Source organism: Crinia signifera, chromosome 5, assembly GCF_055691185.1.
Source record: "Crinia signifera chromosome 5, ASM5569118v1, whole genome shotgun sequence".
Lineage (NCBI taxonomy): Eukaryota > Metazoa > Chordata > Amphibia > Anura > Myobatrachidae > Crinia > Crinia signifera.
Window position 1 is genome coordinate 32,112,873 of NC_139221.1, and position 16,409 is coordinate 32,129,281.

Below are 16,409 nucleotides of genomic sequence, written 5' to 3' on the forward strand. Positions count from 1 at the left end.
CAGCTGTACAGGGCCAGGTGCGTTCCTCCTGCCTGCAGTCACGGACATGTTTGCACAGCGGGGAGCAATTCATGGTCTCGGAGATCATGTTTAATTGTTCATCATTCGTACTTTGGAAGCAGAGCTAAAATGCGTATTCTTTTAAAGGTGTCTCTGGAAACTCCTAAATATCCATAACCAGGGCAGATTTCATTTTATATATTCCCACGTCTTAATCTTCCTAGATAAAATAGCCTTATTATCCATTACACACGGGATTAGAATAATCCGGACTTCATTACAGTTTCCCCTGCCATCTACCCACCGCGCAGAAGTCAGACCGGGAATATTTCGGCGGAATATCGAATCCGTTAAACGCTGAAGAGATGATAGATATTTATCAATGTCATGTGTCATTCATTTGGGAAAATAAGTGGATAATTATGGCATACACGTCAGTAGTTCAATCCAGTTACAGATTACCGGGGACGCAGCTGTGTGTTCATCAGCCTCTACGGTCCCAGGATACTGCTCCGATCAGAGAAAATCCCATGGTCATAGGATAATGTATTATATGTTAAAATACACATGAACAAAAAATCTGGCCTTATAACTGAATGGAAAACAATTTCAAGAATTGTTTTTTTTTTAAATATGGAAAATAAATTTCATTTGAGGATCTATATGCAGGTGCAGTACATATAGTACTGCAGAAATAGGACAAAGGCTGACTAATACTGAATGGTGATCATTATTTTAGAAAGTCTTGGTTATATAATCCACTGGTTTAATTAGGGCTGCATAATATAGCCGCAGTGCTATCTGAGTTCCAGAGGAAGACCGTAGATTGGTTAAACATGACTTTCTCCAATTTAAAACCATCTATAACGAGTTGTAGCCTCAAAGATGTCTTTGTTTTTATTGCACAGTACCTACGGTAGGGGATATGCAGTTTAGAAATAGGGGGAGGGTCCCTCCGTATTTGTTATGGTTGGTAAAACATTTCTTTGTGTGCTCATCTCACACCCTTTTGAATTTTCAACAAAAATAAGCAAGGTTTTACCCTAATAGGCCACAAAGCGTGACGAACTTCACAGCTAATCGAATACGCCCATTAGTAATATTTGATCTCTCTTATCAGGTTGTCTGCATATATACAGTATATTTGGTGTTTTTGGAACCTTGTCCCCAATTATATCATACCGGAGCAGAAGGAGAGGTTGCTAACGGAAGAGAAAACCATGAATTACGATGACTGCACTTAGTTTAAAGACGCGCACATCAGTCCAAGAGGAGATTGTCCAGCATTGCACCGACATTGCTGACATTACCTCTACCCTATCACAGAGGTGGACAAGAGAAGTCTAACAATGGTAACTGTTCTGCAGCATTATATAAAGTAGGCAAGGTCATACAGCAACATTATTTTTATATCCTCATCCTTGAATATTTTCATGGGATGAAAAGGAAAATAAATGAATACATTTAAATGCATACCTTTTAATAACCCTGATAGTTGGCGCTGCTGTATTTTCCTTTCACTGGTGAGATTTTGCTCTATACCAGTGATGGGGATCCTGTGGCCCTCCAGCTGTTATGGAGCTACACATCCCAGCATGCCCTGCAACAGTTTTAGCATTGCCAAATAGCAAAACTGTAGAAGGGCATGCTAATTAACAACAGCTGGAGGGCCAAGGTTTCCTCATGCCTTCTCTATACAGTTGGTATTGACAGCAAGGCACTGACACAGCAACCCCCCCCCCCCCCCCCCTACCCCAAGAGATTCTGTAGCAGCTGCAGATTTAATTACACGTGCACACATATAGGCAACCACCCACCCACAAGGGCATTAGTTGTCTGATCTTGCGGCTTCGGTCACCAGTTTATACAGTAAGACGGTTAGTTTGCGATCTGTTATTGTAACACAGAGAACAGGGCTGATTGCATCACAGACAATTGTGTTGCTTTTGTGGAACGTTCTCCTAGTAATGACTGCTGGATTTCCTCAGGAAAATGCTGGGCTGCAGCCGGTGACTCATACTACATGAATATTCATACAGCCGATGGTGTAACCCGCAGCTCACATGTACAGTGCATGCGTCTAAGGAAAACACTTCCATGTATCACCAAGGTGGTGCTGCAAATCTTCTGTTATGGTTCCTCCCCCTATACTAACACCTGTATCTATCCAGATTGCTACTTCGTATTACTGCAAGCTCTGTTAACCCTTTGAGTGCCAACATCTCTGGGAGAGATAAAAATATTGGCTAAAAATGCCAGTGTCCCTCACATTTGTTATATAAATACAAAGAAAAAAATGGAAGCCGGCGTTTGGGCATGGTAACCGGACCATTTCAGCGTGATTTTTGCAAAACCATTCGCAGCCTTGCACAGGGCAGGGTTTCACTCTGGCACGGCAGTGGCTATGTGATTGCTGGGCTCTACTAAATCACCCCACTACAATCAGGTCTGAATGACCCCCAGAAAGCGATACATATAAATTCAATCCAGTTACACCTTTTAGGTTGCTGCCACAATTACTCTCATGCAGTTATCGCAACCACAGTCAGCATCTATGTGTACATTATAGGAGGTCTCTCCTAGATTAAGTGGATTCTGTGACTGTAGAATGGACCCATGATCAGTGTTCCCTCTAAGCTGTGCGCATGTGCGTGCGCAGACAACTCAACGAGCATGCGCACAGACATTACAACAGAGCGCACAAAGTAGCAGTGGTCCCTTTTTGCAGTTGTGGACTCAATTAATGTGTGTTTCACCCATTAACTACTGTGCTGTGTTTTGAATGTTTAAATGTTTAATATCATTTTGAAGTATAGTTAACACAAATGCTTAACGTCATTTTCCAGTTATATATAAGTGACGCACAAAAATTTACATTTCCTTCCAAAGTTGCACAGCCAAAATCTTTTGCCGCACACAGCCTTCGTAAAATTAGAGGGAACATTGCCCATGATGTGTAAAGCCGCCCAATCGCACTGCCATGCATTTATTCCGCACAACTGCTCAACAGACTAATATGTGAGCAGGTTGGCCACCAACATGAATGGTCAGTCCTGCACCTGGCAGGCTGGAGAACGGGCCACACACGTGCACTCTCACATTACCGGTCAGCCACTGACCTCACACATTGTGCACAGTTTGGAAATGGAGAAGCTTAAAATATATAACTGGTTCATGACCATAATGCCGCCAAAAGTCTTTATCTCTTTTGTCAGATGGGTTTATTTATTTATTTTTTACCTCCTGTTTCAAGAGAGAGTGAGTTGTACCTAGAAGATTCTACCTTGTGTAACTTGTGTACATAGTGCATGCAGTTTTTTTCTTTTTCTTTTTTTCTGCCTCCTGGGAACTTCCTTGCTTCTGCAGGCAGTGCGGCTTGCAGGCTCTGGTCCGATGCGCACAGGACTGTGAATCGCATCATAGCTGCTGTCAAATACAAGCAATTTAAACATTTGTTATGTAATTTGATCGCTGAAAAAGTGACAGTGGAACATTTCCAGGTTCTCTTTGTGGATGCCTTTACTTACAGATGGAGCTCCTTTTATACAGTGCTGGGAATCGCCAGATTTCCTACGCTGGTGGAGAGGCGCTCCATCCGACAGGGATGCACGAGCATCCCCTGCGCTCGCCGGAGGCTCCACTTCAGGGAGATGGGCAGTTACAGGGGGGGGGGTAAGCGGTGACATACAGCTCCGTCGGAATGGGGCGTGAGTCTCTTGTGTGCGCGTGCGTCCCCTTCCGTTGGATAGAGGAGGCTGGCGGCTGAATAAGAGATGCTCCATCTGTACTACAGGGAACCCTGATCATTCAGTAGAACATTTCCAGGTTCTCTCTCTGGATGCCTTTACTTACTGGAGGGAACCCCGATCATTCAGTAGAACATTTCCAGGTTCTCTTTGTGGATGCCTTTACTTACAGATGGAGCTCCTTTTATACAGTGCTGGGAATTGCCAGATTTCCTGCGCTGGTATACGCTGGTGGAGAGGTGCTCCATCCGACGGGGATGCACGAGCATCCCCTGCGCTCGCCGGCGGCTCCACTTCAGGGAGATGGGCAGTTACAGGGGGGGGTAAGCGGTGACATAGAGCTCCGTCGGAACGGGGCGTGAGTCTCTTGTGTGCACGTGCGTCCCCTTCCGTTGGATAGAGGAGGCTGGTGGCTGAATAAGAGATGCTCCATCTGTACTACAGGGAACCCTGATCATTCAGTAGAACATTTCCAGGTTCTCTCTCTGGATGCCTTTACTTACTGGAGGGAACCCCGATCATTCAGTAGAACATTTCCAGGTTCTCTCTGGATGCCTTTTACTTACTGCAGGGAACCCCGATCATTCAGTAGAACATTTCCAGGTTCTCTCTCTGGATGCCTTTTACTTACTGCAGGGAACCCTGATCATTCAGTAGAACATTTCCAGGTTCTCTCTCTGGATGCCTTTTACTTACTGCAGGGAACCCCGATCATTCAGTAGAACATTTCCAGGTTCTCTCTCTGGATGCTTTTTACTTACTGCAGGGAACCCCGATCGTTCAGTGGAACATTTTCCAGGTTCTCTCTCTGGATGCCTTTTACTTACTGCAGGGAACCCCGCTCATTAAGTGGAACATGTCCAGGTTCTCTCTCTGGATGCCATTTACTTACTGCAGGGAACCCTGATCATTCAGTAGAACATTTCCAGGTTCTCTCTCTGGATGCCTTTTACTTACTGCAGGGAACCCTGATCAGTCAGTGGAACATTTCCAGGTTCTCTCTCTGGATGCTTTTACTTACTGGAGGGAACCCCGATCATTCAGTAGAACATTTCCAGGTTCTCTTTCTGGATGCCTTTACTTACTGCAGGGAACAATGATCATTCAGTGGGACATTTCCAGGTCCTCTCTCTGGATGCCTTTACTTACTGGAGGGAACCCCCATCATTCACTGGAACATTTCCAGGTTCTCATTTTGGATGCGTTTAATTACTGTCCGGATTATCAGTAGACTGGTGATACCTATTAAAGTGGCAGGTAAAAAGTACCCTCTGTAGCACTTTATTAAAACGCTGAGCAGTTGGCAAGTAGCCAAGTGTATTGGATGTGACATGTTAGCAGGCGCCAGACATTCTGGTATGAATGTGTCACCGCTATATTGGGAGAGGGCCATCAACCAAATTATTTCCTGAGGTTGTAATCAGAAAGTTGTTTAAACGGGCCAGTATCAGCTAACAGGTCTTGCGCAGAGAATAACACATGGGCTACTTCACTTTCTGTCCCCGCATTGCAGCCGTCCGATGACAGCGCCCCCATCTGACTCCATTTACTTGCAATATTTAATACAATTTTTTTCTATAGTTTTATTTGGTGCATCAGCCTCATAAGACACCTAAGGACACTACATTATTGAAACGCGGGTGCTTGCTTCTCTTAGCACAGCAAATAGGGAAAGTAGCTGAGACAGAGAGAGAGCCAGCACTGCTGCTGTCCGCTTATACCACCAGTGTGACTGAGCCAGCGTAGCCCCCTGTATTTATATACTGAAAGCTAATAAAGGGTGGGAATGCAGCCTTCAGCATGGAATTCTAATGTGAATGTGACACGCTTGTAAACTCATTCTTCCTTCTTAATGATAAGTATTAGCCTGTAGTACACTGTTCAGCACACGCTTCTTTACCAAGACTTTGTGTATTCCTTATTCAGACTCCAGACAAACAAAAAAACATGGAGTCCATTTTTTTTTGCAAAGCCATAGATCATACTGGTTAAGTAAGCGGAACCAAAGTGCACTCGTACTGCAGAGGTTAGATGGCTCACTAAGCGGCAAATTTACGCTGCTTAGTAAGTCGACCAGAATCCTGACATTTATCTTTTACAGATCTACCTACCTTAGCAGAATTATTTCATTAATTTCAGTTCTAAATGTTGATTGTAACTTTTAATTCAACTTTTGCTCAATTTGCACAAAATTGTAAAACCATGTTTTTCATCTCTGCTAATATGGTTTTATAGGCATTTAATTTATTTTACCGTTAACAGAATTTTAATTTGTATGTAATGTTCAACATTTCATGTTCTTCATACACAAATGGACAGTCTGAGTTTACCTCTATTATACCCCTTTCATATCGCAAATGCTGGGTCGCACCTGGGATTTGCACAAGGGTCCGTGCACACTGCCAAGCAACCCGGGTCAGACCCGGGATTAACCCTTATTTTAACCCAGGTCGGAATGCCGGGTTGCTGGACCCGGGTTTTTTCAAATGGCCCTTTTACACAGCACAGAGACTCGGATCGATCCAGCAACAACCCAATTAGAGCCCAGGTTATTGGACCCGGGTTTTTTCAAATGGCCCTTTTACACCGCACAGAGACTCGGATCGATCCAGCAACAACCCAATTAGAGCCCAGGTTATTTGGGCGGTGTGAAAGAGGTATTAGTTGTATAGGTTCTGTACATGCACTCCGCTGGTGATCAGTGATAAACCTATTTACTGTGTCTCCCAACATCCGGGACATCAACTAGGCAACCATTGCCACAATAATACCGGTCATAGACACTTTTACTAGATCCTGACCCGAGCCTCTACTCACCAGTGCTGCTTCTTCCCAGGCCCAGTTCCCGCCATCATTATGGGGGTAAATATTACCCCATTCACACAAGCATAATTTCCCAGGTTGGGCCCGGGAACAACCCGCGACTAGCGCAGGTGTGAAAGGTTCCCTTGCCAAAATCCCGGCAAAAATTGCCGGGATTTCAACCCTGCTATGGAGCAGGGTTGTTCCCGGGTTTAACCCGGGGACCTGGCCGTTGTGAATGGGGTAGGGGATACTTACCCGTGTTGCCGGTCCTCGGTGTGCTTTTCGGCCGGGGATCCACACAGGCGGCGCGTGCAAATGACGGGACAGGCGGCGGATGAAGATGACGCAGCTCTCCGGCGGCAGTGAGAGTACCGGAGAGCTGCGTCATCTTCATCCACCGGCTGTACCATCATTTGCACCCGCCGCCCGTGTGCATCCCTGTCCTGCATGGAGGACCAGCAACCGGGGTGAGTATTCTACACACCTCCTGCCCGCCTCCACCGCCATCCAGCTGATTGCCTGCCTCCTCCCCGCCCCCTTCACACACCAGAAAATGCAGGGACTTTTCTGGTGTGAAAGGGGCCAACCCAGGAATGGCCCGGCATGATTCCTGGGCCATATTCCCGGGTGGGTCCCTGCATTTTCTGGTGTGAAAGGGGTATGATAAGACTGCAATGTTGCCCGTTGTCAGTGCAGGATACAAGGCTTAGGGGTAATTTTCCAGAGTTCTGTTGAAGATGAGATGTTGCCCATAGCAACCATATTATATCTATTGGCTTCCAGAAAGTGGTAATAAATAAATAGAATCTAATTAGTTGCTATGGGCAACATCCTATCGTCAACAGATCTCCCATCTTTGTAAATTTACCCCTTAGAGCGGGCGACGGCACAATACAAAACAAAAATGGGCGGTGAGAAAGCACAGCATTTCTTTTTGTAAGTTGGGGAGGGTCCCCCATGAATCCGCTTCCCTGGGTCCCCTCCACAGACATTCATTTGGCCCTACCCAACAATGAATGGGAAACGGACACCTCTGAAAAGGAGACATGTATGCGTGTGACGTTGTAGGTGTCCCGATCGTTTATGGTTCGTTAGGTCAAATGCCTCCCAACATCCCAGCGTTTGGTACAGTTGGGGGGCTATGTAATTACACCTCTGACAACATACAGCCCCAAGTGTGGGCACAGTTATATTAAAATGATGGTGTCAGAAGTCATAAAGTTGACACCACATGGGCGACAACTGTCGACGTGTCTTTTTGGCTGAATTTTTTTCTTTTCTTTTTTGGGGCACTTTTTCTGTACTTTACCATCCACGAATGCGAACGGTAATTTCGAAGCATGGCGAGCGAAGCGGGACACTAATTTGGATTCCTTGTTATGAAATATGGAAATTGCCCTCCTATCCTGCAATAATCGATCTACTCATTTATGAAATTAACTTGCAAAGAAATAAAATAAAAATAAATAATAAAAATCAAATAAGTGTATTAGCCGTATTTGTAGCCACGAATGGAGGCGCCGTTAGCCTTGTAGCAATGTGCACGCTCCTACTTCTGTGCCTGCTCGCTGGGTAACCAGCCTGAGAGCTGGAGTATGAAATATGGAAATAGCTGCAAGGCTGATTAGGTCTTGGAGTGTTGTGAATGAGATATAAGACACCTGCTAGGCTGTTATCCCAGAGGCATTAGCACAAATCAGATTGACAGCATATGTACAGGAAGCTTATTGGAGTGAATCTGTAATACCCACAGGGAACGAGAGTGACGTCTTTTAAGGCCACCGACCCACTGACTGTCATCGCAGGCGCATTACGCCATTGCACCTTTTTACTAGCGTTGAAATATCTACAGAAATGGAAGTAGTCGCACTCGAAGAAAACTGCTAACATCATGTGATGCAAAGCGCCAGTTGTTATGGCAACAGAAAAGGTGGTTCACGTGGTATTTCAAGTAAAAGCCTATGCGGAATAGTGTCTTTAAGCTACTTAGCTATAAAGGATAAAAAGGTCATTCAGATACTGTAAATTGGTTAAAGCAAATTAATTTAACTAGTTTTTCTGGATGACCGTTTTTGTGCCTTTCCCTGTGTTTGGGAGCAAATGGCCCATTGTCGTTTTTACTTACAGCCATAACCAGATTTTTTAAACCAACCAGCGAATTTGCTGGTTGTTTGGACAGAAACCGCCAAGGCACAGGTTCTTAAACTTGGTCCTCAGGATCCCACACATGCATGTCTCCTTATAATCACAAGTGAAATTATTAGATCCACTTGTGAATCTTTTAAAAATGTGTCAATGAGTAATAAATGCACCTGTGCACCTGCAGGATGACCTGGAAACCGTGAACTGTGTCCTGAGGACCGAGTTTGAGAACCCCCTTCTATAAGGTGTCTGGTACGCTTTAGACAAGACACCTTATAATTATGGGAGAAATAACACTTTATTGAGAGGCCAATATTAAGTTTTATGAAGGAACCAACAATTAACATATTCTCCTACGTTACCATTTTTTATAGCCATGGAAACCGGGTTTTTTGGTAACATCACTAAGAGAGTTTGTTTTTACTTATTATTTTAGGAACGTAAAAAAAAATGTAGATGGGAGACAGTGTTTTTATAGCAGGATGCATTTAATGGCATTTATTTAAGTACCACTGCTGTCTATGGCATGCCCATGCAAGCAAGTGTAACCTAACCCAAGAGAATGTCTGTGCCATGCCTCATGTGTTGTCCACGCGGAGATGAAATGCACGAGCCTCAAGCTACTGAGAGACGTGATGTCAGCATCATTTTCCCGTGATCTCCTCTCCACACCATTGGCAGCACAGTATAAAGATGAATGAATCTGCCGTGCAGGAATGCAGGGATTTTTCCCCAGTGGTTTCCCAAATGGAATGGAACGTGAGAAAGCTCTTGTGTGAAAGTGCCCTAAAGGGAAACCTTTTACATGTGGTTTACTAGTATTTAAAATGCAAATAATAACTGCCTCTATAAAGCCGGGGAAAGCACTTCTACGGCTCTGCCTCAGAAATAGAATCTTGCCAGGTTTTCAGTATATTCTCTCCTTCAATTTAGACAGGAGTTGTTCTTCTCGTGACTCTTTTGAGACTTTTATATAATAAACGAATGGTGGTTAGCAGCACATTTTCAGTGGTTCTGCATTTGAAATCTGACAATGGCATAACAATGGCACTGCAGGCCAAGCGGTGGCTTGGGGGAGTTAGCTGTGTAGGAGCGCATGGTCTCATGGGTCTGGCCGTCCTTGTGGGAGCTGCTGAAAATGTCTCCATGGCAGAGACAGAGGTCCTACTGGACAGATATATAAAGGCTAGAGGTCCTACTGGGTAGCGTATATCACTACCAAGAAGCATGTAACCACTGCCAATGAGCATGAAACCCCTGGCAATGAGCATTTAGGTAAACAAATTCTAATAAACAAATTCTAATAAATGTAAGGGGGTTATTTTTTTTGGCGGAGGGTGTGCACAATATTTCTAGTTACGACACTGGGTCTGATGGTTCCATGCCATTGATGGCAAAGATGGTTAAGCCCTACTCCCCTGTCACATTACTTAGAACCTCCTCTTCCCTGATTGACTCAATGCCTTCCTGTGACCTACAGCAGAAATCTACATTGGTGGTTCAGTAGCTTTCTTCAATGGTTCCCGACCATTGCTGGATAGCACTGATAACACTGTCAGTGGTAAACACTTTCATGGTCACCCCTACCTGCCACCACTTCCTCTGCTATAGGAGACTTCAGTTACTCACATTTGTACCTATAAGTACACCTCCCTGGACATACCCAACCTAGTCAGTGCTTGGAAATTATTCAGTCCACCAATAGGGGGAAATTTTATCGCAGATGGATAAATCCGCCCAGCTGTACTTGGTGGCAGTTTAATATCGCACAAAAGTGTTCGCTGCAACATAACAGTGTATTTAGATAGGCAAAGGGTCGGAGATGCGGCACAGTTGCTGGCGTTTAAATGCTGAAGCACCCTGTGTCTTCAATTGAATTCCCCCCATAATGCTTAAATACCAGAAACTTTTATATTTTGATTAGTAAAGCGTTTTTTTCTTTTTGGAATCTAATGTAGTCATCATTATGACCTGGATACTCAGTTTATTGACCTCTGGTATACTGCTAAAATAAATCTCATGTACGTCATTTGGATGTCAGTGACACTAGACCTATACAGTCTCTTCCCTGCAATCATGTGTAACGGAGGGTTTGCAGCAGTTTGGAACTGTATTATTTATACAGCGAGGCTGAGAAGCAGACACTCGGCATTCTTGTATCCTAATTACAGCCACCTTTATTTAGCTGTACGATGAACGGTACTTAACATGTATTAGACCAGAATTACTTGGCAAGATCTCCCATGTTATATACAAGTGTTCATTATTCTGTTTCTCCAGTATATTGGCTTGCACCCAGACATTGCATACATTCACCGTACCATCCACGCCGAAATGGATCGCAAAAAATGATTACCAATAGGTAATGATTCCCAGGCGATACAAGAGGAGTCCTACTATAAAAGCAGCTGCTTGGGGAAAGAAAATCATCTGTTCCTTTCCAGAGATAGCAACACACAAATACACAATTGTACTAAAGCACAATTGTGTAATTTGTGTGTTGCTAGAAATGGATCACGTAAGAAGTGAAAATAATAGAATTGGGCTTTCATGGCCTATAAAATAGCAGAGGCTTCTGGGAAACACTACTGATAAGTTTGCCCATGATAGCCCATTTGGTACAGTAACTCTAATACAGGCTCTCACTGGGGATTTTGTTTAGTCTGCCTCAGGCAGGCGAACCCAAATCCAAGATCAGCGTCCATCTTTGATGCGGATCACGGCCGCAAAAATACATAGACTCTGAACTTTTTAAATGCTTATTGGATAGCAAGAAAAAAAATGATTGTGAAAAACCCCCGTTTTTTTCCCACCCTGCAAATTTTTGACTGCAATTAGAGACCCCTGAATATCAAATGCATATTTCACAACCACGCAAAATGTATAAAACATAGGGAACATAATAGCTAGCATAATACAAGCACATATGCTACTGACACAGACCTGAATAACTTTCTATAGCTGTAACCTGGCCTATTCTCCTCATTGTAATTTATTTAGTGAATGCTTTGTATGGTTGTCTTCGTCCCATTGTATCCATAGAACAGGATGCATTGCTCAGACTGAGGATTTACTAACTGTTGGTTTTATTCAAGGCAAGGGAAATTTGGTGGCTGTGGCCAGTGGATTCAAAAAGGGAATTATAATAAATGCTGATTCATGCTTGTTTAACATTTAAATATACTTTTAAATCCAACAGTCAAAACCACCATTCATTAATGTCGTCACAATACGGTCAGTTCGTAAGTCTACCTCTACATTCCCATATGTATGTAGACATTCTGCGGTACTTGTGAGTTATCTGGACGCCCGATTTTTTGATTGTATGCCTTAAGTTAAGGCATACAATCAGATGCGATGCGATGCGATATCGCATCGCATCGCATGCGACCATCGGATGCGATGACCCGATTTTTCCATAGGAATCAATGTTAAAATGGACTGAGTCCATTTTAACATGGAATTCAATGGGAAAAAGGGGTCCTTTTCATACCCCTACTATCCAAGTGGGCATGGAGTTGGATATAAACCTGTGGCGAGCGTAGCGAGCCACCGAGCCCGAAGCGTGGCGAGCGAACGGTATTCCGTGTCCCCTCGCGGGGCTCGCTACGCTCGCCACGCTTCGGGCTCGGTGGCTCGCTACGCTCGCCACAGGTTTATATCCAACTCCATGCCCACTTGGATAGTAGGGGTATGAAAAGGACCCCTTTTTGCCATTGAATTCCATGTTAAAATGGACTCAGTCCATTTTAACATTGATTCCTATGGAAAAATCGGGTCATCGCATCGCATCGCATCCGATGGTCGCATGCGATGCGATGCGATGTCCCGATCCGACCCGATTTAGAAATCGGGCGTCCGGATAACTCACAAGTACCCATTCTGCTTATCCCATGCTTGTATGATGCAATGGCCTAGTTAGTGTTTTAGCGGTTTGTTTTTACATCACTGGCTGCATTTACTCTTGGATATATGGGATAAGGTTGCTAGGTCGACAAATAAAAAAAGGTCGAAAGGTTGACACAAGCATTAGGGAAGGTTGACAGTGAAATGGTTTTTCACGTTTTTACTGTTGACTCTGTGACCCATACCGGTTATATGCTGTCTCCCTCTGCATTATTGACTCTGTACTTTGTCTTATTACAGAAATGTAATAAAATACCAGCTGCTAGTTTCTAATACAATTATACTTTAACCTTTTATTATTCTCTAAATCAATGTTCTTGCCATTATTGCATTTTGTGCCTTATACATGTAGCCCACCCATGATCGGCTGGAATTGTATTTTCTTGTAGCTGTCACCACCCTGTGGTAGATGTGTGTTAGGGCCTGGCAGGCAGGTCTGTCTTTTTTTTTTTTTTCACTTCTAAACCGATACTGATTTTAAAGTTTTTTTATTTTATTTTATTTTTTTTTAGCAATTATTCACTTGCGTTTAATAGTATTTTTCTAATTGTGACTAGGGGGTATTCAATCTCGACCAATTATTTGCTTAAAGTCGAATCTGCAATGTCAAAAACAGTTGCTAGATTGTGGAATCTACAGCTGTTTTACACGATTAACGGACTTTCCGACTGTTGGAAACTTTTTCAACACTCGGAAAAACTGACCCGACATTGAATAGGTCGAATTAGCATTCAACCTATTCAATGCCGGGGCCATTTTTCTGAATCTTGTTGTAAACCCACCCAGGTGTGACATTGTACATCCGATTTGTCAGGTACATAATATAGAAATAGTTTATTTAAAGTTGTCATTTATCAATGTATTGCATTTCTGTAGAGGTAATGAACGATTCTATACAGATTTAATTTATATGTAAACTTATAGGGGGGTGATTCAATTGCTTCCGTCAAAAAGGTCAGTCAATATTTAGTTGTCCTGGGTGCAAGTTACTGTGCACCCATTAGTTATCGCACAAGTCCCCCCCAAAATTATCTAGACATGTAAAATGCGCTATTTTTGTACATCCAAAGGCACAAACATACAATTGAATAGTGCGACAGGAGCTGGGGCCCCGATATAACAATTGAATACCCCATAAAACATTACTGTACCCAAAAAGTGTCTTTAATATTATCTCTATTTGTATTTTGCGAAATATTTACAGCTCTCTCTCTTTTTTTCCCTCAAGTTGAACACCACACGCCAACATGGGGAAACAGAACAGCAAGCTACGTCCTGAGGTCATGCAGGACCTACTAGAAAGCACGGACTTTACAGAGCACGAGATCCAGGAGTGGTACAAAGGGTTCTTGAGAGACTGCCCAAGCGGACATTTAACCATGGAGGAGTTTAAGAAAATATACGGGAATTTTTTCCCGTACGGGGACGCTTCGAAATTTGCAGAACATGTATTCCGCACGTTTGATGCGAACGGTGACGGGACAATTGATTTTAGAGAATTTATTATCGCGTTAAGCGTGACGTCCAGGGGGAAGCTGGAACAGAAGCTGAAGTGGGCCTTCAGCATGTATGACCTGGATGGGAACGGCTATATCAGCAAGTCGGAAATGCTGGAAATAGTACAGGTATGTTGTCACGCTTACAGTAGTGTTGCCAATTCAACATGTGCCTCGGAAATATATTCTGACTATAAAGAGAAACCTAAATGGGACAAGGCATTTCTGCACCCTGAATTAAACAAGTTTTGGGGTTGACATATCAAGCAGTGAAAAGAGTGAACCAGTGGAGATGTTGCCCCAACCAACCAATCACCATCTTAGATTGTACCTGGTAAAAGTTACCTCAATACTGATGGTTGCTACAGGCGACTTCACCAGTCACGTCTCCTCTCTTTTCACTGCTTAATAAATTAACACCTTTTAACCAGATGTAATATGTAAAAAATAAAAAGGTACTTCCTCATCTTTGCGGCCACAGCTTACGCCAGTGATGTTAGCGGCTTTCAGAATAGCACTATTGTCCCCTCGCGGGCTCGCTACGCTCGCCACAACTTTACTACAGGTGATAGATGGTGGCATGGTTTACACTATGTAATTTCAGTAGCGTAAGCTGTGGCCGCCAAGAAGTACCAAAAAAATTGACAGGGGTAAATGTTTGAAGCTTGGAGAATCCCACAAAGAACATTATGTGCTAGGTGATAATGCACCAGCCAATCAGCACCAATATGTAAATTGACAGTTCTGAGCTGATTGGCTGGTGCATTATCACCTTGCAATTATTGGGGCAGATGTATTAAGCCTGGAGCAGAGATAAAGTGGAGATAAAGCAACAGCCAATCAACTCCCATCTGTCATTTTCAAACACCGTTCATTGGCCGGTGCTTTATCTCATTTTACCTTATCGCCACTTTATCCACAGTTTATCTCTTCTCCAGGTTTAATAGATCTACCCCAATGTTCTTTATGGGGATAGATACCACTTCTCCAAGCTCCTTACATTTACCCCAAACAGCTGTGACCGCACCCCAGTAACCTGTTGCTGCTGAGTGACCTATTCTGAGTCTAAGGGGGCCGATGAAGGGTGATAACGCTGCTCATATAACATAGAATTGCAAGTATAAAGCAACCATAGTAACCTGCTATACAATAAGCCGCACTTCCCGGAAACCTTGTGATTTATTGGAACTTCCTCTATAAGTGGGACTCAATCACGGTCATGTATTATGTAGGAAAGTAAATAAAGTTAGTCCTACTGCTTATCTGCCAGGAAACATTACATAACCCCGTGTCCATAGTATACAGCACAGGTTCCAGCACATCATAGGGTCATAGGTTCCACAGTACTAATGTTGACATGCATTAGGTTGACATGAGCCAAGGTTGGCACATGGGAGTGTCGATATGGGCTTAGGTCGACGCACGTATTAGGTCGACATGGGCTAGGTCAGTCAAAAGGTCAACATGGGGTTTTTCACTTTTTTTGCCCATATGTTGACACAGTCGACATGGAGACCGTATCGGTGCACCGCGTCCCTTCGCGACATGCTTGGGGCACACTATTTTATTCTCCCACCACGCCCTAGTGGACGTTCGGGCATGAAATACCACTTGTCGGTTGAAGAAAAAAAAATTCAAAATCCCTTTTGGCTGTCGACCTAAAGACATGTTGACTTCCAATGTAACAAAGAAAAGATCATTTCACCACTGGCGCTGTATACTAAATGCAGCAAAAGACTAAAATGATGGTCACCGGACCATCTACATATACCGTGGAGTAACAAACTTAGTCCACTTGCGCTTAAAGGAATGTTCCACAATGATCTCCACTTTTCCTCTCCAAACACAATGGCTCGAATATGTAAAAAGAAAGGAGAATACACAATTGTAGTAGGATATAAAACACTGAAGACAAAATCTCCTCCAAACGTGCAGGGGGACTATTAGAAGATAGTGCTCCCAAAGTTCCCGAAAGATCCAGGGGTCACTCAATTATAGGTCGCCACACTCCAATGAGTATCAACAGGTGCTTACATGTATGCTTACATGAGATAGGTTTAGGACAACTCACATAAAGGTATCTTTATGGAATATGGAGTCTCACAAACTTCTTCCAAATAAAAAAGGTTTTATTCCAATAAAAACACGGTGTAGGCCACAATCCTTCACAGCAGAAATAACCACACTAGTTGGAACCCGGGTAACATGTGGATGATACTGTACTGTATGAAAAGTGATCCCGCACCATTGGACAATAAAATAGACACTGGTTGCGACGCGTTTCGGCACACTGCGGTGCCTTTATCAAGTAATG

General features: G+C 43.5%; 1 protein-coding gene across 1 annotated transcript in view; it reads left to right on the top strand.

Moving 5' to 3' along the window:
• Window positions 1-16,409, top strand: part of NCALD (neurocalcin delta) — an 83,081-nt gene that overhangs the window by 53,459 nt on the left and 13,213 nt on the right. Inside the window, exon 2 of the mRNA XM_083186963.1 lies at window positions 13,828-14,224. Within this exon, the coding sequence (XP_083043089.1) occupies window positions 13,847-14,224 (378 nt within the window). The 5' untranslated portion in view covers window positions 13,828-13,846. The remainder of the gene's footprint in view (window positions 1-13,827; window positions 14,225-16,409) is intronic.